The sequence below is a fragment of the Petaurus breviceps genome, unplaced genomic scaffold (assembly GCF_028583685.1).
Source record: "Petaurus breviceps papuanus isolate PSGF00001 unplaced genomic scaffold, PetGlider_PUasm1.0 176, whole genome shotgun sequence".
NCBI classification, from domain to species: domain Eukaryota; kingdom Metazoa; phylum Chordata; class Mammalia; order Diprotodontia; family Petauridae; genus Petaurus; species Petaurus breviceps.
In genome coordinates this window covers 2,615,519-2,637,682 of record NW_027185771.1, presented here as the reverse complement: position 1 = coordinate 2,637,682, position 22,164 = coordinate 2,615,519, and the positions used below count along the sequence as shown (strand labels likewise).

Genomic DNA, 22,164 nt, shown 5'->3' with positions numbered 1-22,164 from the left:
AAGGGAGAGGTTGGGAGTAGATGATCCAGACTTAAATTCTCTGATCCTAGATCCCCTACCCCATCATTCATCACTGATGGCTTACTCACTTAGCCTCTTAACACAGACCTTATGGTCTAGGCAACAGCTTCATGTTTTACTTCTACATCAACCACAAGAGGGCAGCTTTGTGTGTGTTCTAGAAGTAAGGCAGAAAGATAGTCCAACAATTTAAACTGTGAATTAGGAGTGTTAGATAATTACTTTCCATAGTTAATGGAGACTTGGTGTCACAGTTTCATCACAAAATTTTAGGAAGTCAGCAGAGAGGGGGTAGAGTAGACTATGGCTTCAGGATAAGATACACATTGTCAGACAAGGACAATGTGTCAACTTGTTTTCCTTAATTTAGGATTATAGATTTAGAAACATAAGGAACTTGAGAGCCCAACCCCTTCATTTTACAGGCAAGGAGATGGAGTCTAAGAGGAGTTAGGGGACTTGGTCAAGGTCACTACCTAAGTTCAGTGTAGAATCAAAATTCCAGCCCTGGTCCTCTGTCCCCCCACTTTGTTATAAGGGATGGCTTGGGGGCAGGGGAGAAGGGGAAGAGTTTCTTTGGGGTAGGCTTAGGGTAGAGATATTCATTGGAGAATTCGGTAATAGAAAAAAAAGTATCAACAAGATATTTAACTTTTTTTTAAGATTTAAAGAGCCAAAATATATTTCATAAAGTGTGTTGGTCTTGATAGAGGGTGGGGGAGAACCCCCACTCCAGAATAATAATATGTACCTCATCTTAATAAACTATGTAAAATATATAAAATTTCATTCCACTTGATTGGCCCTATGAAAAATCCCATAACTTATTTCCATTTCAGAAATATAGAAACAGGCTCAAGGCTACACCACATACTGGAAAGAAGCCTGGATTTGGAGACAGAGAACCTGAGTTTGTATTGGCCACCTGTGTGACTTAATATGGTGGATATAAGCCTTGGCATCTAGACTTGAGGCCTAGGACACTAGCTTTGGGACCTTGAAGAAGTTACCCTTCTTTTAACCAGTTTCCTCTGCTTACAATTGTTGTCAAGTTGTTTTCAATCATGTCTGCCTCTCCATGACCCCATTTGGGGTTCTCTCAGCAGAGATACTGGAGTGGTTTTTGCCATTTCCTTCTCCAGATCATTTTACAGAAGATGAAACTGAGGCAAGCATGGTGAAGTACCTTCCCCGGAGTCACACAGCTAGTGAGTGTCTGAGGCCAAATCTGAACCCAGGAAGATGAGTCCTCCTGACTCTAAGGCTCTCTGCATTGCACACAGTGGGGATTACTAGGATTTATACTATGTGCCCTGGTCCTCTCTCAATTGGGCATTCTCCATTTTACCTCACCATCTCTTCATGTGAGCTACTCCTAGTATAAAGAAGTCAATTCTTCAATGAATCACAGGATTAATCACAGGAAATGATCACATTAGATGTGGCGCTAAAAAGGAAGAGGACCAAGGATGACAGCTTCAAGGTGAAGAAAATGTTAAATGGAAATTTTTTTTTAGTATGAGAGAGATATGAGCATAGTTGTGGGTAGCAGGGGAAAAGCCCGTGTAAAAAGAGAGATTCACAAGCCAAATCAAGTCAACCAGCTTCTGCTGTTCCGGGCATTGTGTAAACCCTGGGGATCCAAAGAAGACAGAAACAGCAACTGACTTCAAGGAGCTGACGGTCTAGTAGGGGAAACAACAGAAAAGTGACTAGGTACCCCCAAAAAGAAATCTCGAGAGAATCTGGAGAGCATCACAGAGGAAAGATAGGTCCTTCAGAAGAGCAGTAATACCAAAAGATGAGCAATGAGAGACTGTCTCTAACTCCTCTCCCCATTCTGAATCCTTCCCCATTAACCTTTAAAAGTCACTTTAATCTGGTCCGGGTGAGAGTCGGCCTAGAAGAGAAGCCCAGCTCCTGAGAAGACCCAGAGACTATTCATAAAGGTGGAAAGGGGTAGTGCCTGAATACTGACATCTGCCATTCTACATAGAGTTGGTAGAGCAGAGGCATGGGAAGAGACAGCCTACACAAAGAAAAGACCCAGGACTATGGAGTGGGAAGAAACTGAACTTTCTCAGCAGTATTGGGACTGATGCTGATTTAATGAAACCCCATGCTTTGGACTACTGATCCCCAATGACATAATCCTATAACTAACTCCTTTCTCTCCTTGGGCTTCCTCATGGAAGACTTTCCCTCTCAACACAGAGAAAGCACATTTACCTTTTTACTCCAAAAGTAGAGCAGCTAATAATTTCATAACTCACCTAAATAACCAATCAGCTAACATTTATGAAGCTCTTACTATGTGCCAGGCACTGGAGGTTCAAAGAAAAGGGAGCCCCTGACTTCAAGGTCCTCATGTTCTCCTGGGTGAAACATGCATAGTACATAAGTATACTACTGCCCTTTTTGTATATGAACATTTTGGTTGCTGAAAGGTCCAGAAAAAAAGAATATATGCTTAAGGAAAACTGATCTAATCTGTCTGAGAAGAAACATAGCAACTCTTTTTTTGTGGTGGCAAAGAATGGGAAGCTGAAGGGGTGCCCACCAATTAGGGGATGGCTAAATGAATATATGAATGTGATGAAAAGGTATCATGTTGTAAGAAATGATGGGGGTGGTTTCAGAGAAACCTCGGAAGATTTATATGAACTGATGCAGAGTGAAGTAAGTGGAGTTAAGAGAAATATATATATATATAATTTATACATATTATATATAATATATAAATTCAATTCAATAACAACAATATTGTAAAGTAAAACAATTTTGAAAGACTTAGGGACTCTATTAGTTCAATGAGCAATCATAATTCCAGAAGACTCTTGATGGGATGTACTATCCATCTCAGAGAGATTCAGAGTGCAGATTGACATTTTTTAAAATATATAGACAAAGTAGGAATTTGTTTTGATTAATTATACATGTTCATAACAGGTATTTTGGTTTGGTTTTTTCCCCCTCAACTGGGGGAGCTGGAGAGAGAGAAAGAAGATTTTTGTGGTTTGAAAAAAAATAAGATTTAATTTTTAAAAATTTCTAGCCAGATCATCACTAAGGACCTTTCTAATGCTGAGATTTGGATGCCTGCATCATATGACCAACAAAATGGTGGACTGGGCATTTTCTTCAGCCCTCCCTCTTAAAATTTTCCCAAAATAAGAGTTATGATCAAGAAGTAAAACCTTTGCAGCTCTCTCTGCAAGCCAAGGTGCAATTCCTAACACGCTCACTCAGTGCCCTATTTGCCACCAGCCCCCATGCTCTGAGAGGTTTCACAACTGGACCCATCTATTTATGCACTGAGATTTCCTAAGAAATGGCCTTGCTGAGTGAAAATTGGGTCAGAGTGTCAGCGTGTGTGAAGGGCTGTGGAACCTGGCCTAAAGGGAGCTAGCCTCTAGCTTTTGTCCACCATCTAGTCTTGTCCACCCACAGGAGTGAGTGGTAAAAAATGAATTTCCCAATTATGAGAGGAAGCTGAGACAACTTTGAGGTCCAGTCCCAGGTACCTGACCTGCCATTAAAGAGGAAGGAGAAAGAATATGGGCAAAAAGGAAATATAAAGTGGAAAACACTAAAACTTAAAATATGTCTTAAGAAGTGACCTCAGTTTAAAATCTAGAGTACAAGAAGATAAAACTATGGGGAACATGTTAAAATAGAAGGAATAATAGCCACAAGAAATCAAAATAATTACAAAGATCCCTAAATAAGTATTGTGAGGCAAAGGAAATTGGTCCAACACCAGATGAGACAGATGACCCGTGAAGCATCAAACTGCACCAGAATGGTCCCATATGGTTTAAGAGGGAAATAAGAACCTTGAAAGTCAAAATTAAAAAGGAACAAATGGAAGAACTTATGGTTTGCACAGCCAAAATAATTAGGAAAGTAGACAAAGCTGAATCCATGCTAGCAAGTCTCTCCAAAAAAAGCAAAAGAGAGAGTAACTGACTAGGAATAAAAGTATATTTAACTGAAGAATCATCTAGAAGAGATCATTTTAAGAAAAAAAAGATAACATTAAAAGAATACACTATTGCTATACAAACTAATCCCATGACATTGACCTTGAATGTAGGATGTATAAAAAGAACTAAGGGATCATAAATCTCTGAAAAGAAAATGACAAGTCAAAAATCCTGAATGCCACAATGCAAGAAAACAGACAAGAAATTAACCAACAACTTCACATAGAAAACAAAGCACCAATAAAAGAATCCACAGAAGCACCTCCGGGAAAACAAATAAACAAACCTATCCTGCTCCAAGACACATGATTAAATTGAGTGATTTGCTTCTGAGGGCAAGGAAGAAATTTTACAAACAACCAAAGAAAGACCTTCAAATCTAAAGAAAATTCAATTCAAATAATACAAGGCAATTCTGCACCAACTAAAAACCACAGAATGAACGGAATATTATATTAGGAAAAGCAAAGGAGCTAAATATACAGACCAAAATGATGTATTCTACACAACTGAGCCTAATCATCAACGAAAAAAAGATGGATGTCCAATAAAAGAAAGGTGAATTTGAAAGGTGAGGGAGGGAGTTTGACACCTGTGAATCACATAGTGAAGTTTAAAAATCATAGCCCCTGTTATATAGAAGTTACTCTCAAGTGAACATAAATCAATGAAATCCCTTGAAGATTTTGAAACCCAAATGGGTCGAGGAAAGGATTTTCGACCCAAACATGGAAGGCAAAGAAAGGTCTGCCTAGTCTTGCTTTTTCTTGGTACCATTCATCTGCTGTAGGCTAGCTCCTTTGCAAATGAAGAAAAACACTCAAATGAAGAATAAACTTTTTTTAATCTTAAAAATACATATACGAAGTCTTGCTCTACATAAATTCCAACTCGTTCTGCAACAATAACAATTCTACTTAATCTCTAGCATTTGACACACTGTATTTGTAAAATCAAGTAACAAAAAGAATTAGGGACCACATCAAGCTTAGCCAACCCGTGGGCCAAGATTTAGAACGTGCTAAAGTTAAGAACTCAAATACAAAAAGCATATAGAAGTTTTTGAGTGCCACTGAACTGTCATCCTCACTCAATCCCCAAAAATAGATGGAGGGGGAGTCCTAAAGAGTCAGATCAAGAAGACTTTAAAAATGAAATCTTAGAAGAAAATAAGTTTTGTGGTGCCCTATTTCTTGACTTTGATCTGGTTGTCAGCTGGGATGACTTTGCCTAAGTGGTGGCCAACAGAAAGGCCAACTTTCTGATCTTTTTGCTTTTCCTGCACTTCCTTTTTCATCAAGAATCCTGACTGAAAGTTCAAATCAAAGTAGCTGCTTGGAGCAAAGGACAGTGGCTTCTCTTCCCAGATGTTTTCCAGGCGTTTTTTCCATCTTTCCAGAATCTGAAGCCGTTCACCTTCTGGAGTGTGCCCAATACTGTAGGTAAGCTGAGGTTCCAAGACTTGAAAACCACAGAAATACAGAATGCCGCTCTAGAAATACATAAGACACAGGGATGAATCAGAGAATGCATGGGGAAGTACCCAAGTTACTAGAATGCTTGTAACTAAGCTGCTCTGTGAAATAACTTAGAAAATATGTCTAGTTACATCCTGGCTTATATTGGCAGATACTGACTGACTGATCCTGACAACTCAGTGCCCCAGACACAACTCTCTAACTTTTAAGTAGCAGAACAGAAGTCAAGTTTCACTGGGAGGGAATTTCCATACTTACTGGAAGTTCCCTAGACCAATGAAATGACAGGTTCAATCCAGGAGACTGGAGTTTAAAGAGACAGACAGAGGAGAGGGACAGACAGACCGAAAGAGACAAAGACCTCTGACAAACAGAGACAGAGGGGCAGAGAGACAGAGAAAGAGGGGGGGAGGGAGAAAGAAAAGGAAACAGATATATGAAGGGAAAGAGAGGGAGAGAGAAAATGGAGTTTGGGTTGGGGGAAGGGGAAATTGAGAAAAAGAGGGAGGGAAGGAGTAAGAGAGATTGGAGGGAAGGAAAGGAGGAGGAGGAGAGAGAGATGAAGAGACAGAGAGAGAGACAGGGTCAGAGAGAAATAACTGAACTTGAAATTTCCTTGGTCTAGGGAATTCCCAGTGAGAAAACACCCTCTAATAAAGCAACAGCTGCTTTGTGCACACTTGGGTCACAAGGGGTTGAATGACTTGGCCTAGCCCTATGCCAAAAAAAGATCAAAGAAATACGAAAAGGTCTTCTATGTGCAACAATACTTACAGCAGCTGTTTTCACAGTCTAGTCTTTTCTCTGAGGGATTCTCCTCTGGACACTACCAGCTAAATGATCTGAGAAGCTATAAAAGCTGCTGGACATTCTATGACAGACGAGAGCAGCTCCTTTGGCTCCTTGGGAAGCAAGGCACCACCCCAAGGGCCATTTCATGGTACTTGCCCTAAATAACAACCACCCATGTTCTGAGGGAGCCATAAGGTTTACACTTCTCTAAACCCCACCCTCTTTATGAAAGATGGAGCCTTGTTTCTGTAGTGGTCATTGAAAAGGCAGTGACTTTGGCATGGATAGTACAATCCATTGAGAAGGTTGAAGGGTGGTGTCAGAGAGAATGAGCCAGAAAGATTTCCACTAGAAGAAAGAGCTTCTGAGAATGAGGACCACCATGTTTTGGGCTTTTTGTTTGGGGGCAGGGGTCTGGACCTCTTCAGAGGGACCTTCTAGGATGGAAATGCCATCCCCTGAGGAACATCAGCAACTCATCTATAACTTAGAGTTGCCTGCAGCACTGACAAAAAAAGTGCCTTGAGCATTGCCACATAGCTAGTGTGAACACTGGGTCTGGAATCTGAAAAAAAAAAAAACTGAGTTCAAATCCCGCCTCAGACACCTATAAGGGGCACAAGTGGCTTAACATCCCTCAGCTTCTATTTCTTCATCCCTAAGCTGGAGGTAATAATTTCACCCATCTCACAAGGTTGTTGTGAAGAACAAGCAAGATGATATATGCAAAACATATTGCAAACCTTAAAATGCTACTTAAAAGGGTGGCCATCATCGCCATCATCTTGTGTCAGAGGCATTTGGACCATAGTTTTCTGAACTCTCCAAGGTCAGCCTTGGTTCTACACCACACTGCTTCCTGTCCAGAGGGTACATGGTCAGACACAACAGAGGGCCATGCAGAGAGAGTACGTCCCGGACGGGGCAGAAGATGGAACTAAAGGGGCTTTGGGGGAAGAAAGGAATTGGTGATGCATTAGTACACACCACACAGGGAGTTTCTCCATGATGTAGCCCCTGCCACACATCACTCTGCCCACTATAGAACAGAGCTCCCACAGATGGTTCATTTATTGACCCAAAATACACTGAAAATAAGGTACCTGGATTGGCCAGAGAATGACATTCATGTCCCCGTGGACACCGAACAGTGAATACATGGAGCCAGCCCCTCCAGTGGTGATGGAGAGCACGGCCTTCTTGTTCTGGGGAAGAAAAACTTCATTATTCTCCAGACTGAAGAGGTGGTGCTGGTGGTGACAGGAGCTTAATGAGGTGGCTCCAGGGAAATGACTGCATCCTCCTACCCCATGGGCTGCTCATACAGCTTAACTGTGGCACCTCCCACCTCCACCTTACTGAGGATGACTCTGCAGAAATAGTGCCAAAGGAAATGGAGAGCAGGTGGGATATGGATGGAGAGGGAAGGGTTCCACTTGAGGGAAGGTGGCAATCGAGGTCAAGAAAGGCACACTTTGTGAGTGGAGGAGAAGGGATCCCTCTAGCTTAAATTAATGGCGGTTGCTGTCTCCAATGACAGCACTATAAAATGAATATGATCTAAACCAGTGGTCTCTAAAGGAAGAGGCTGTGGGTGACTTCCTACTTGGTTTCCCCTCTCTAATTAATATTCCCTATAGTCTAAGTCAACAAAGGCTCCTTCTAGACTCTAGAATAAAATATTATTTCACCCTTATTTTGTCCTTTAAAAATTTCTATGTCTACAGTGTAAATTTTATAATATACATCATTTTAGTATAGTAATACACACATTTAATGATGTAAATTCATGCACAGGACATAATATGTATTGAATAATAATTATGAGTATAGTAACACACACAAATAATGATATATGCAATATGGCATAAATATATACGTATTAGGGGTACACACCCCTAAATTTTTAATGATGGGGTGCTTTATTAAAAAAATTCCAAAGTAGCAAGGCAATTGTGTTTTTATGCTTGCTTCTCCAAGATACCATGAGGAATCTGGGGGCAAAGGCACTTGAGATAATGTCTACTATACTATAAGATGCATGGAGTCAGGGGCTGTGTCTTATCGAAACTCTCTATCTCCTCTAGTGAGTAGCCAGCATTATTCATACATTCAACAGGCATTTAACAAGGTCTACACTTAATAAATGTTGGATGGATGTATTTATTCACTTAATAAATATTTGCTGAGTGCATAAATGAGTCAACCAACAAAAGCATTTATTAAGCACTGACTATATACCAGGCACTATGCTAAGAACTGGGGAGGGAAAGACAAAAATTAAACAGACCCTGCCCTCACAGGGCTTCTGTTTTGCTGGGGGAAGTGACCTATGCATGGATAAGAAAATATAGGATAAATGCAAATTCACCATATGGGAGCTGAGGCAGAGAGAGCAATCAGGAGCTCCTTCAACAGTTCAAGCTAGAGGAGATAAGGCCCTGAACCAAGATGTTGACTGTGTGACTAGAGAGAAGGGCTCAGAAGCCAGAGATGTTGTTGTGGAGGTAAAAACAGTCAGATTTAGCAACACACTGAATACGAAGGGCAAAGGCAAAGAAGGAACTGGGGATGGCTCTGAGGCTACCGCAGCCAAGTATTTTCAAGTTTAATTTGGTAAGTGCTGCCTTGAGGAGAGGAGCTTTCTCTGCTTTGCCCTTGTGTCCCCAGAGACTGGCCATCCATGAGCAGGTTGTGGACCAAGTGTGCCTGAGCACTTGGCTAGCCCATGCTCTAAGTTCACCTGTAGGCCTACTATAGCCCAGGAACATAGTAAGTGTTTAACTAATAATTGCTTATTGTATTGAATTGAATATACATGCCTGGGGGACATGTTGCTGATCTCAGGATAAGGGTCTTGATGGAGGGCTGTCTCAAATAAATGACTCAACCTCTGGAACCTGGCCTTGGTGACTCATCTTGGCCATTGAGGAAAAGATGCTACATCCATTATTTTGTGATGGCCTTTGACCAGCCCCCAGAAAATCATTTAGATAATGGGAATCTTGGACAGAGAGATACTTAAAATTGTTGACAAAGGAAAGTATAGCTTTTCTTCTCTTACATTGTTTTAGGCCCAAAGAATAAATACCACATTACCTGAAAACTGCTACATATACAGAAATATCTATTCCCCTCACCTCCTGCTTTCTCCTGCTAAACTTATAACTCTGAGTGTCCCGCCAAATACATGAAGGTTGATTCTGTTCCCTTAGAGCTCTGTTCTAAGCCAGAATATAGCTGAAATCCAAACCACTGCAAGAAAGCCAGCCCCAGCCACCTACCTTAAAGGGCCCTTGGTCGTACATGGTGGCGTATGAATAGGCAAATTCTCCAATGAAAACTCTCTCAAACCAACCCTTCAGGATAGCAGGCAATCCAAACCACTGCAGTGGAAACTGAAAAGCAAAATGGAAGAACAAATCAGTTAGGAGATTGAGGTGGGGAGAGGGAGGGAGCTGTTTTGTTTTGGTTTGTTTTTCTGCAGAGTAGACAAGGCTCAGAATCCCTTTTTCCTAGACTTAGAGTTGGAAGGAACCTTCAAGACCATCTGTTCCAACTGCCTCATTTTCAAGATAAGGAAACTGAGACTCAGAAGAGAATTGACTTGCTTGTAGCCTAGTAAGTGTCAGAGGTGGAATTTGAATCCAGGTCTTTTTTATTCCTCCCGGCAGCTTGGTATACTGGAAGCGGCACTGACGGTGGAATCCAAAGGCCTGAGTTCAAATCCTGTCTTTGATCAGTGTGACCTCAGGCAAATCCCAGGATAATATTTTCACGCACAAAATAAATCACATGGGATTAAAAAGGAAGTCAATGCTATTGAAATGCAGTTATTAAATTACCATATCTGTAAAATGAAGGGATAGACTAGATGTTCTCTGAGACTCCTTCCATCTATAGAACTATAATCCCATGACTCTAAGCCTGGCATTCTAGTCACTTCACCAGAGGGGTCAAACATGGGGCCTATAACACTCCCCAGTGCCAGATTAAAATGTTAATTGGGAAATGTTCAACAAAATAAATAAAAATTGAGTATAACATAGATAATGTGAATTTGTGGTTTTTAATATGCTTCCGCAGGGATCAATTTCTATTTGAGTTTGACCCCCTCTCCCATTCTACAAGATGCTGGGGGAAAGGGGGGGAAGGAGACTTCCCAGCTCCCTCAGAATAACTAGACTTCTGCTGCCTCCTAGCATCCTTTCTTTCTGACCGAAATAGTCTATCATTTAACTAGCATCAAGAGAAAAGAAAATTGTTGGTCATATTATCATTCCCAGTGTTGTCCAGGGTGTGTCTGAATATGCCCAAGGTTGGATAAAATATCATCTTTGACTATGAAATTGAGACAGAAATGGTTAAGGTAGAATTTACTTTCATATATTACTCCCTGATCAATATTTTTCCCGTAGTCTGGCTAAGGTTACTGGAATAAATGTGTAATGCAGGCACCTCCTCTTTACAAACCACTGGCTCTCACTGACTCCTGCAAAGAGAAATGCTCACAGTGAACCGCTCAATTGGCTTGGGCCTAAGGGATTTCTTCACAAAGAAAAATCTTTGTAGCACGCTATTCAATTTCTAGTCCTTGCTGAACTATGACCTAATTGGAGTAAGGAACTTTGTTTTTTATTGTTTTCAGTTGTGTGTGACTCTCTGCAGCCCCATTTGGGGTTTTCTTGGAAAAGATGCTGGAGCGGTTTTCCCTTTCCTTCTCCAACTCATTTTATTGATTAGAAAAATGAAGCAAACACAGTTAAGTAACTTGTCCAGGGTCACACAGCGAGTAAGTGTCTGAGGCCGAATATGAACTCAGATCTTCCTGACTCCAGGCCCAGCACTCTAACCACTGAACCACCTAACTGTCCTGGAGTAAAGAACAGTTGTTCTTTTTTTTTAAGAAATTGGGGTTAAGTAGCTTGCTCAAGGTTACACAGCCAGTTTTTTTGTGTGGGTGTTAAGTATCTGAGGCTGGAACCGATCCTAGGTCCTCCCAACTCCAGGGCCAGCGCTCTTACTCATTGCGCCACCTAACTGTCCTGGAGTAAAGAATAGTTGTACTTAATGGCCGTATATGAATGTAGAAATGGAATATTGTGACAAATATGACGAATACAGAGAATCAGGAAGACTTAACATGAACTAATGAAGAATGAAATAGGTAGGGCCAAGAGAACGGTATACACAATGAGTACAACAATGTAAACAGAAGGAAACACCACCACAAAACCACTCAAAATGAATGTTGTGAAATGATAAAGAACATTTGGGCCCAAAGAAGATGCATGAAAAGACATCTCTCATTATTCCTTTGCAGAGGAGATGCACAAGTTTGGAGCACTGTATATATTGTCACTTTTTTTTGATGTATTGATCAGTTTTGTTGGTTTTTTCTCTCATTTCTTTTTCTTTTCTCCTTTTTTTTTCATAAAAGATAGCTCTCTAGGAAGGAAAGAGAGTGGACTGTAGGGAGAAATGTAGGTAATATAAAAACAAAAGAATAGCAATAAAAATTTCTTTTTAAAAAATAGATGTTCTTGGGCTCTTACAGCTCTAATCCTCTGCTCCCATATGCTCTGTGAATGTGAGTGTGAGAGTGTGTGTGTGTGTGTGTGTGTGTGTGTGTGTGTGTGTGATGAACTCCTCTGGAAGTCTGATGAAACCTATGGACTCCTTTCTAGAATAATATTTTTATGCATAAAATAAAACACATGGGATTAAAAAGGAAGCCAATGATATTGAAATGCAGTTATTAAAATAAGCACCCCTGCTCTATTGAAAAGTGGAAGTCCCTCTCCCTCCCATTTTAGTCTCAAAATATAATGACTTGGGTCTCATCTCTTTGTATTTGCTTCAGGTCTAAAATGGTGTGCTCAGCCTCTGTTTCCTCTGCCTCATCTTCTGTGTCTATCATGCACTCAACACAGTCCAGACAAGTAGAGAAAAAAAAATCAGCCTGAGTGAGTGAGAGCAATGGTTATTGCAGTGGTGTCTAAAGGAGATGGGTCATGGTTTATCAGGACTTCAAGAACATCCATGCCTGCTCTCTCAGCAGCAATAGCAGGGCTCTTCAGCCTGGCTGGTTTCTATGGTTTCAGCCCCAATTTTCTGCCTTCAACTCTCTTCTTTTGGTACCCAATTATGGAAGATGATGGGGACAAGTACTTGAACTGTAGGAAACATCTCTCAACTCAATTTTGGACTTGGCCGAATAGCATATGCCCAGCAAAGGGATGAATCAGGCTGCTTGCAGCCATTAATGGCTCTTACTAGGGTGGGAGGTCAGATTCTCGAAATTCACAATCTGTAGATGTCATTAGTTTTTTCATCGATTCAGTTACTTGTGCTGTGAATATTATTAGTAACATACTAAAGAACAATCTGTCTTTGGCAGTGTGCCTCAGATTAAATAAAACACGAAACATTTTTTAAAAATAACTAATATGGTACTTAACAAATATTAAATCATTTTATCCTCATGACAACTCTGGCAGGTATGCACAATTATGTTTCATTTTACAGATGAGGAAACTGAGGTAGACTATTCATGGTCACACAGCTAATAATAAGTAAATGAACTTAGGTTTCTCTTACTCCAGATCCAGGACTTTATCCATTGCACCATCCTTCCTTAAGAGACAACCAATACATGCCAAATCAGGGGGGGAAAACACAAGCCAAAACAACTTTTTCTTAGAGAGGTTTCCTTAAGCCTGATGCCTTCCAAGCTCTCTGATGAGTGAATTGAAGGTTGCTCATAAGAATTACTTAGCGTATTCAAATTTGCAGATGCAACTCCAAACTTGGCAATCCATGTGTAGATTAAATTTTTGTTTCCCTGGGAAAGCTCTTCAAGGAGTCACCCAGGAACTATTATATACAATAACTGAGACCTAGACATAAAATAGGAGAACAAGGGTAGCTAGTTAACTGTTAGGCAGCATCACCACAACATTAGGAACTGGTGGAAAATCTGGAAGGTGAAATCATATTGATGTGGATACAAAGGTGCCCTAAGGGTTGAGTTACTCTTTCCTTGATTTATTCTCTAACCTGAAGGTGTCCTGAAGTCTCCCCTTATCTTGAAATACCATAAAACTTCCCTCTTATCCCGGTTGGTAAAATTCCCTGAATCCCCCCTCCCCCATCCCGGGTCTTAAAATTTCCCTTGTCCCACTTATCTTAAGTTGTACATCTTCATCATCCTGTCCCTAAATCTCCAACCCCCATTAGAAACTCTAGAAATTATATCATCACCCTACAGGCTGTACAGCTTTCGGTCTATATAAGTCTGGTTCTTTTCCTATACCAGGGCCTTTGTTTTTCATCAATAAAGCTCCCATTGGCTAAAGAGAAGGTCTAAGCAAATTCTTTCAAATCTGAACCAGCTCTCCCAACTCTGACCTAAAAAATATTGTACTTGTTTGTCCTTCATTCTGGAAGAGGATCAATGACATCAGAAGTGGGTGTCTTGACTTGCAAGTGACTCCGATTTAAGTGAGACAGAGCTGTGCAAACTCACCAGTCTCATTCTCTCTTCCAGAGTCATCAGAGTCCAATGACATTGGATACAATGGGTAACCTTGGCCTTTTTCAGCTAAGGTCTTTTCTAGGTCTTGGTTTGTCTGGGGCAATACTCATTCAGTGATTTAAGGCTAGATAAGAAATGAGGCAAAAGATGGTCTAGTTTGTCTATTTAAAAAAAATCAAACTGGGAGGGGAAGATCCTTAGGGTTTCTGTCCAGAGCAGAAACAACTGCTATTTACACTCACTCTGAGCCATCAAAACCCAAACAATGACCCAATGAGGCTTGGACTGGGATGTATTATTGGCCAATCAGTGAGAGCCAGAGTGATTTTGGGTTTAAAGGCATAGTCAAGCAGCTCCATTCGAATCTCAATGGGCTTCATCAAAGCCTGCTTTTCCAGAGCTCTATTTTAAGAAGTCATTATTGAAAATTACATGAAACAAAAGAGTTAATTGTACCAGTTATTTTGGGGGGAAAAAAAAGATAGAATAGTGGTAGTTGATGTCCTTCATTCCGGAAGAGGACCAAAATGACATCACTGTGCTGGAATCAAGTTACAGTGTAACTACAGACTGTGGCTGATCAGACCAATACAAACTCGGAATGCTCTACCACAGGTCGGGCACAAATAGTCCATGTGAATATTTGGGGCAGACTCTAAATTTGGACATCTCGCATTTCTTTTGAGCTACTTCAATTCTGTTTTGCTCATAGAGCACAGCACCTTCTCTGATGAGGGCACATCTTGCTGGGCAGTTCTGTTCCAGTGTCTCTTATGTCATACAATCAATTCCAAAATTCTTAAGAGAGACCTTGAGAGTGTTCTTATATCACTTCTGACCACCTTTTGAGTACTTGCCTTTTGTGAGCTGTCTATAAAATAATCTCTTTGGCAAATGTACATTTGGCATTTGAACAAGGGGCCAGCCCATTGGATTTGCACTCTCTTTTTTAAAAAAGAAAAAACAAAAGCAAAAAAAAAATGATAGAACAAATAAGTAGGGAAAGCTTTCTATGTAGCCAAAAATGTCTCATTGCAGACATTGGCCTAAAAGCTACCATGGTGACCTTGATGACCCTGATCAATAAGAGTGAATTGGGGCGGCCAGGTAGCACAGCGAGTAAGAGCACCGGCTCCAGTGTTGAGAAGACCTGGAGATCGAATCCCGGGCTCAGACACTTAGCACCCACCCAGAAACACCTGGCTGTGTAACCTTGAGCAAGTTACTTAACCCCAATTACTTAGGGGCAGCCAGGTGGCTCAACGAATAAGAGCACCGGCTCCAGTGTTGGGATGATCTGGATCAAATCCGGGCTCAGATACTTAGCACCACACCCAGAAATAACTGGCCGTATAACCTTGAGCAAGTTACTTAACCCCAATTGCTTTAAAAAAAAAAAAAGAGTGAATTAAAGACTTAGAATAATCAAATTAAGAAGCATAGGCTTCAAGCTCAGTATGAGTCAGCAATGTGATGTGGCAGCAAGAAAAACCAGTAAAATGTTGGGCTACTGGAAAAAGGAGATCCTCATGGAATTTATCTCTTCCTTTAAGATATAGCTCAGGCACCATCTTCTGCATGAAAGCCTTTCCTTGCTAGTGTCCTCCCTCCCAAATTAAATTGTATTTAACTAATTTGTCTACATATATATTTATTAATTTTTTGCTTATTCTGAATGTTATATGCATTTGATGCTTCCCTCATTGGAATATAAGCACACTGTGAGTAGGGATTATTTAATTCTTTGTACTTGTATCCTCAGAGTCAAACACAGTGTCTGGCAAATAGTAGGCAATTAATAAATACTCTGATGTGGTCAGAATCAGTCTGGAGTTCTATGTTCAATTATGATCACCAAAGTTTAGAAGGGACAACAATAAGATGGAAAGTTGTTGGAGTAGAATAGCCAGCATGGTGATGGACATTAAATCCATGTGTTTGAGGACAGTTTGAAGGAACCTAGAATGGTTCACTTGAAGAAGAAAAGGCTCAGGACACACATGTTAGCTGTCTTTGAGTGTTCAAGGGGCTATCACAAGGAACGGTGACTTAACCTTGTTCCATTTTAGCCCCAGAGGCCTCAAACTTATTGGTGAGGTAGGGTAGTGTCTACCCCAAGCATGTGAAGACTTCCCCTGGTGGAATGGGTGGAGGAGAACAATTTGTTTCAACAGCCACAAATGCAGCTTAGAGCTTGGTCAGACATCACAGATGCCAAGGTCATCCACTGCATCCCCAGTATGGCCAGTAGTCAGGACTTTTGTCTTGCCTCTGGATTTCTATGACTCTGGAAGAGAAGGTGAGGCTGATGACTTTGTCCTACTATGCCTCGCTTAAATCCAATTCATGTTCAAATCAAGACAACACCCTGGGATATGACTGATACTCTTAGGAAAACAAAGGACAAACAGCAACAGTAATTTGACCCCCAGAGGGCCCAGCCATGAACAAAGAGTGGAACTTCCAAAGAAATAAACTGAGGCTTGAGATAAGGAAAAACTCCCAACCATTTAGACCTATTCCCAAGTCAAATGAGTTGTATAAAGGATAGCAGAGGCTCCTTCAATGGAAGTCTTCAGGCTGGATGCCTCCTTGTTGGATGTGTTAGGGAGGGGATTCTTGCTTAGGTCTGGGTTAGACTGAATGACCACGACAACCGAGATCCCTTCAGTTAGTCTGCAGAAACTGACCATGTGGCATGGAGATATGGTAGCAGGCTTTAGAGCATGGTGAAGAACGAGGAGGCAGAGGTCTTCTGCAGTCTAATGTATGACTAAAAGACCTGGGAATGCCTCAGAGAGCATCAATCTTTGAGAAAAGATCAAATGATATATTTGTAAAAGTGCGTAGCACAGTGCCTAACATACAATAGGTGCTTAATAAATGCTTAGTCCTTCCCCTTTCCTAAGAAGTTTTGCCGGTATTATCTAGGTCCTATTCTCAATCTCAAAAGGCAAAAGGCAGACTGGATTAGTAACATGGACTCACTGAGCGTGGTCTTGTTAGCCCAAATGACAGATTTACTGTCACGATTTCATTGTCACTGTTCACGATTAGGATGTTCTCATTGTTCTAGTACAGTAGGCTACAGCAGGAAGGGAGGCTTCAGGGAGAAGGGTTATGAAGATCCATTGAATGAGAGGGCAACCAGGTGGTGCGATAGCACATAGAACACCAGCCTGGAGTCAGGAAGACTCATCTTCCCAAGTTCAAATCTGGCCTCAGACACTTCGCAAGCTGTGTGACCTGAGCAAGTCACTTCACCCTGTTTGCCTCAGTTTCCTCATCTGAGCTAGAGAAGGAAATGGCAAACTGCTCTAGTATCTTTGCCAAGAAAACCCCAAATGGGGTCACAAAGAGTCCAACATTGACAGAAAAACAATTGGACAACAACACATTGAATGAGAAGCTCAAGGACCACAGCTTTAACTGGGACGTAATAGCTGTAGCTAATGTAAGGGTCAGGGGGAGTGTTGGTTGAGAAAACCAATCAGGTCACACATTCCTCCATCTAAAGAAAGGATAAAATGCTACGGTAAGTCTCAATCAACAAATCATAGGCTTTATATTATGTGTGAAAAGGTCTTTGATGGATTTGAATGACAGTTGACAGGCAGAGTGTTCACATTGACTGAAGAAACCTGACCTCTTAGGTCCTTATCAAATATCAACCCAGTTTCAGAAGAGAGGGATCTCAAATGTCTGGCAACAGAGAGGAAAGAGTGGGGATAACAGGAAATGAGATGGAAAGACTCAACAGCCCAGGGACAGCCACTGAAAAGAGAAAGAGAAAGTAAGATTGAGCTGTGGTTAAGAAAAGAGAGAGATGGAGGAGAGTAATTGGCTCCCTACAGGTATCTCAGAGCAAAAGACTCAGACTGATGTTACCAGATGTACCTACCTCTTCCAGGACTGAGGGAAATGCCTCCCTCCAAAATGTCCCCTTCCTATTAAGATGTAATTATAGTAATTAACACATATAGAGTGATTTAAGGTTTGCAAACTTCTTTGCATATATTATTTCATATGATCCTTAAAACAACCTTCTGAGTTAAGTGCTATGGGTATTTTTCTTCCCATTTTACAGATGAGGAAACCAAGGCAGAAAGAGGTTAAATGACTTGCCTAAGATCACAGTTATTAGGTGTCCAAAATGGTATTTGAACCATGTTCTTTTTAACTGCAAATCCAACACTTTATCTTCTGTGTCAATGGATTATGAAATAGAGATGAAGTAATTTGTTGTGGGTAGACCACAAACATCCCAAGATGTAGAGAAAGGGAAAACTGTAGGTATCATCAGACCCCACTACGAATGGGAAATCAATGACCATTACACCCATAAACTATCATGGGGAAAATTAGCTGTCCTTTATGAAACTTCAGTCAATCCCATACATACATATGAACAGCAAGGCACTCAGCTGTCACCTTCCAATTTGCATGTACATGTAGTATATAGGATGTAGTACCACTTTACATTATACTAAGAGGTAGCATTGTACAGAGATATAAGGTTGGATTTGGAGCAAGGAAGACAGAGGTTTAAATCCCACCTCTTACTGTTTGTGTGATCATAGGCAAGTCAATGAATATCTCTGAGCCTGCAAATAAAAAGGGACAGAGTCACTGCCAGTGATTTCATTCCTCTTTCAATGAAGATCAATACCTTCTCTGCAGCTTACTGTCTAAAAGAGAAGCAAAGCTCACCAAATAATCATGGGTGGTCATCATGGGTATCTTACTTTATCAGAGTTGCCTGGGTCCTAGAGAAGTTAAATGACTTGCCCAGGGTCATACCACCATCATGATAAGTCATTGAGCTTTCAGTGCCAATACCACACAATGACCAATCACAATTCTAAAGAGCTCATGATGAAACATACTGCTACCACATGGTAGAGAGGTGAAGGAGAAAACATAAACACACATGCATACATGATGTATGTGTATATATAAGCAATACATGTGCATACATACATGTATGTATATGTATGTAGACACACATGTGTGTGTATCATATTGTGTGTTTTACATGATCAATGTGAGAATTTGTTTTCCTTGACTATACATGTTTGTAAGAAGGGTTTTTTTTCTTGCTTTCTTAATGTGGGGAGGATGGGGAAAGAGTGAAGGCATATCTTTGAAAATAAAATAAAATTTAATTTAAAAGATAGGTTTAGCAGCATGTTGTTAATCTGCTTCAGTGAATGGACTTTTCATACCAGAAGTTCCCTGCACTGTTCATACAAAGAAAAAAAAATAAAGAATGGACCCAAACTTGGGTCCTCCTGGGTTTGAGGTACCAAACTACATGATCTTAGGGAAGCTAGGTGGTACAGTAGATAGAGCACCACCAGGCCTAGTCAGGAAGACCTGAGTTCAAATCCAGCCTCAGATACTTACTAGCTGTGTGACCCTGGCCAACTCACTTACTCCGATTTGCCTCAGTTTCCTCACCTGTAAAATGAACTGGGAAATGCAATGGCAAACCACTTTGGTATCTTTGCCAAGAAAATCCCAAATAGGATCATGAAGAGTCAGACATAACTGAAAGGACGGAAGAACAACATGAGTTACCTCATCTATAAAACAGAGACAATAATACCTGTACTACCTACATCCCAGGGTTTTTGTGAGTCTCCAATGATATTGTGCATGTTAAATGACTTTGCAAATTTCAAAGGATTCTACAAATATCAGTAGTAATGATTACATGATCACTTTTAACTTGAAAACACTTTTCTATCTACAATCTCATTCTATCCTCATGAAGGTCCTTTGAGGTAGGAAGGTACTTTGGGGTACGTGGTATTGGTCCCATTTTCTAGAAGAGGAATCTGATGTAAGATGGAATGGGACTTGCTTAAGATCACACAGATAATGAAAAACAAGCTTAGCGTTGATGGAAGAAGCCAGTTCTCCCATGCTGTTCTCCCTCTCCCAGTCCAGTACCTGAAATATCACAAGGTCTGCATCTGCTAGCTTCTTCTGTTCAGCGACAATGTCCGAGCTCAGCCTCCCCTCCTTGTAAGCCTGAACAGATTCAAATGGATACTTAAAATTTTCAGGATCCTTTAGGTCACCTAAGAAGGAAGGAAGAGGTGGACTGAGAAACTGGTGGCCCATGGGAGATAGAACTAGGTCCAGAGGGCTTAGTCCAAAGATGTTAAGTACCTGTGATGTCCTTTCTGGAGATCAATGGATTAAAATTCAAGGCATACAAGTCCGACACTGTGACATCCCAGCCTTTCTTCTTCAGAGTCTCTTCGGCGGCTTCTTTCAAGGCATGGTTGAAGGATGTCTTCTCTGCATGAGCCAGAACTATCAGTGCTTTCTTGACTATAAAAGACATCACAGGAAATACAGAAGTAATAAATGACCAACTGGCAATGCTTCTGCTGGTGTGAACTGGCCAGCAGATCAATAGATATTACAGAGTTAATCAAGATGTGATATATGCCTTCATAGAATGTAAGCTCTTTGTTTTAAATTTTGAGTTCCATGTTCTCTCCTATCCTCCCTCCTCAGATCCCTCCTTGAGAAGGAAAGCTATTTGATATAGATTATATACATATGCAGTCATGTAAAACATTTCCATATTAGTCAATACATATATATTTTTTTCAGATACTTTGCTTCAATTGTCAAAACCAGGGTGAGTTACTCCCTTGACCTAGAGAAGTTCACAGATAGCTTAGTCAGATCACAACACTGGGAAACAAACAAGTCAAGGTAGGTGCCCAACTAGAGGAAAATGGCTGAACAAACTATGGCATCCAAATGTATATTATTCCATAAGAATCAATGATTATGTATGATGAGGTGATTCTAAAAAAATAAAATTGTGTAGGGAGAGATAAAAAAGAATAATTATTGCATACAAATGAGGTATAAAAGGAAAAATTGATACAGAAGAAGCTAGTGGGGGGGAGAGGGTGTAATGGAAACTTACTCTCTGTGGGAATGGGTTAAAGAGGGAACTATATATATATATATATATATATATATATATATATATATATATAGGTATAATAGTCTTCTAAATATAGAAAGAAATAAGAGGGCAAAAGGATAGGGTGGGGAGGAGAGGGTAAGGGAGAGACTCCTGGAGAGGTGGGTAGGTTAAGGAATAGGAAAGCAAGGTATTGGGTAGACTTAAAGCAGAGGAATAAGGGAGAAGCATAATGAGGAAAAATAGGAAGGAGAAAGATATATAAGAAATTATAGTTTAGAATGTGAATGGGATGAATTTACCCATAAAATGGAAACTGATAGCAGATTAAAAATTTGAATTCAATGGCATGTTGCTTTCAGGATGCTATAAAAATGAGAGATACACACAAAGATAAAATAAAGGTTAGTAGTAGAATTTATCATGTTAAAAAAAAGCAGGGGTAGTAATCACGATCTCAGACAAAGCTAAAGCTAAAATAGATTTAATCAAAAGAGAAAAATAGGGAAATTACACTATGTATATACTATGTATAAAATATATATAGAATAAAAATACACTATCAGCAATATTATTTAATATTGTTTTAGATGATTTAAAATAACTAGACAGTATGAAATACTTGAGAGTATACCTGTCAAAATGGACACTGGAACTATATGAACATAAAAATAAAACACTTTTTATATAAATAAAATCAGATCTAAATAACTGAAGTAATATTTATTGTTCATGGGTAGGTAAAGCCAACATAATTTTTAAAATGAAAATTTTACCTAAATAATCTATTTATTCAATGCCATCCCAATTAAATTATCAAAAAAATATCTTGCTGAGTTAGAAAAAATAATTACAAAGTTCATATGGAAGAATAAAAGGTCAAGGACTTCCAAGAAACCATGGGAAAAAGATGTAAAGGCAGCAAATTCAGCAGTATCAGACCTTAAACTCTATTTTAAGGTGAGGGCATTGTTGAAGTATAAAATAGAAAATTTTGATTATTTTAAATTAAAATTTTCTTGTATAAATAAAATCTATACAGCCAGGAATAGAAAGAACGCAGAAAATTGGGGGGAAACTTTCATAGACGATATCTGATTAGATGTGATTGGATTGGGCATATTGCTGTGGTGTAGGAAATGATGAGCTGGTTGATATAGAAAAAATGGGAAGACTCATTCTTATGAATGAAGATGCTGTCTTCAGAGAAACAGATGATAGGAGGAAATAAGCATAGCATGATCTTATATATATGTATGAGTGTATATGTGTATGTTTATCTATATCTATATGTGTGTATATATCTATATCTATTTTTTCTATCATCTATCTATCATCTGTCTCTGTCATCTATCTATCTATCTATCTATCTATCTATCTATCTATCTATCTATC

The 22,164-nt window shown here is 40.0% G+C and overlaps 1 protein-coding gene across 1 annotated transcript in view; it reads right to left on the bottom strand.

Annotated features, from left to right (window-relative positions):
- Nucleotides 1-4,832: 4,832 nt before the first annotated feature.
- NQO1 (NAD(P)H quinone dehydrogenase 1) overlaps nucleotides 4,833-22,164 on the bottom strand; it is a 193,656-nt gene continuing 176,324 nt past the window's right edge. The window contains exons 3-7 of the mRNA XM_069085475.1: nucleotides 19,992-20,156; nucleotides 19,770-19,900; nucleotides 9,562-9,675; nucleotides 7,381-7,482; nucleotides 4,833-5,499 (exon numbers count right to left, since the gene is read on the bottom strand). Coding sequence (XP_068941576.1) covers nucleotides 5,194-5,499; nucleotides 7,381-7,482; nucleotides 9,562-9,675; nucleotides 19,770-19,900; nucleotides 19,992-20,156 — 818 coding nt within the window. The 3' untranslated portion in view covers nucleotides 4,833-5,193. The remainder of the gene's footprint in view (nucleotides 5,500-7,380; nucleotides 7,483-9,561; nucleotides 9,676-19,769; nucleotides 19,901-19,991; nucleotides 20,157-22,164) is intronic.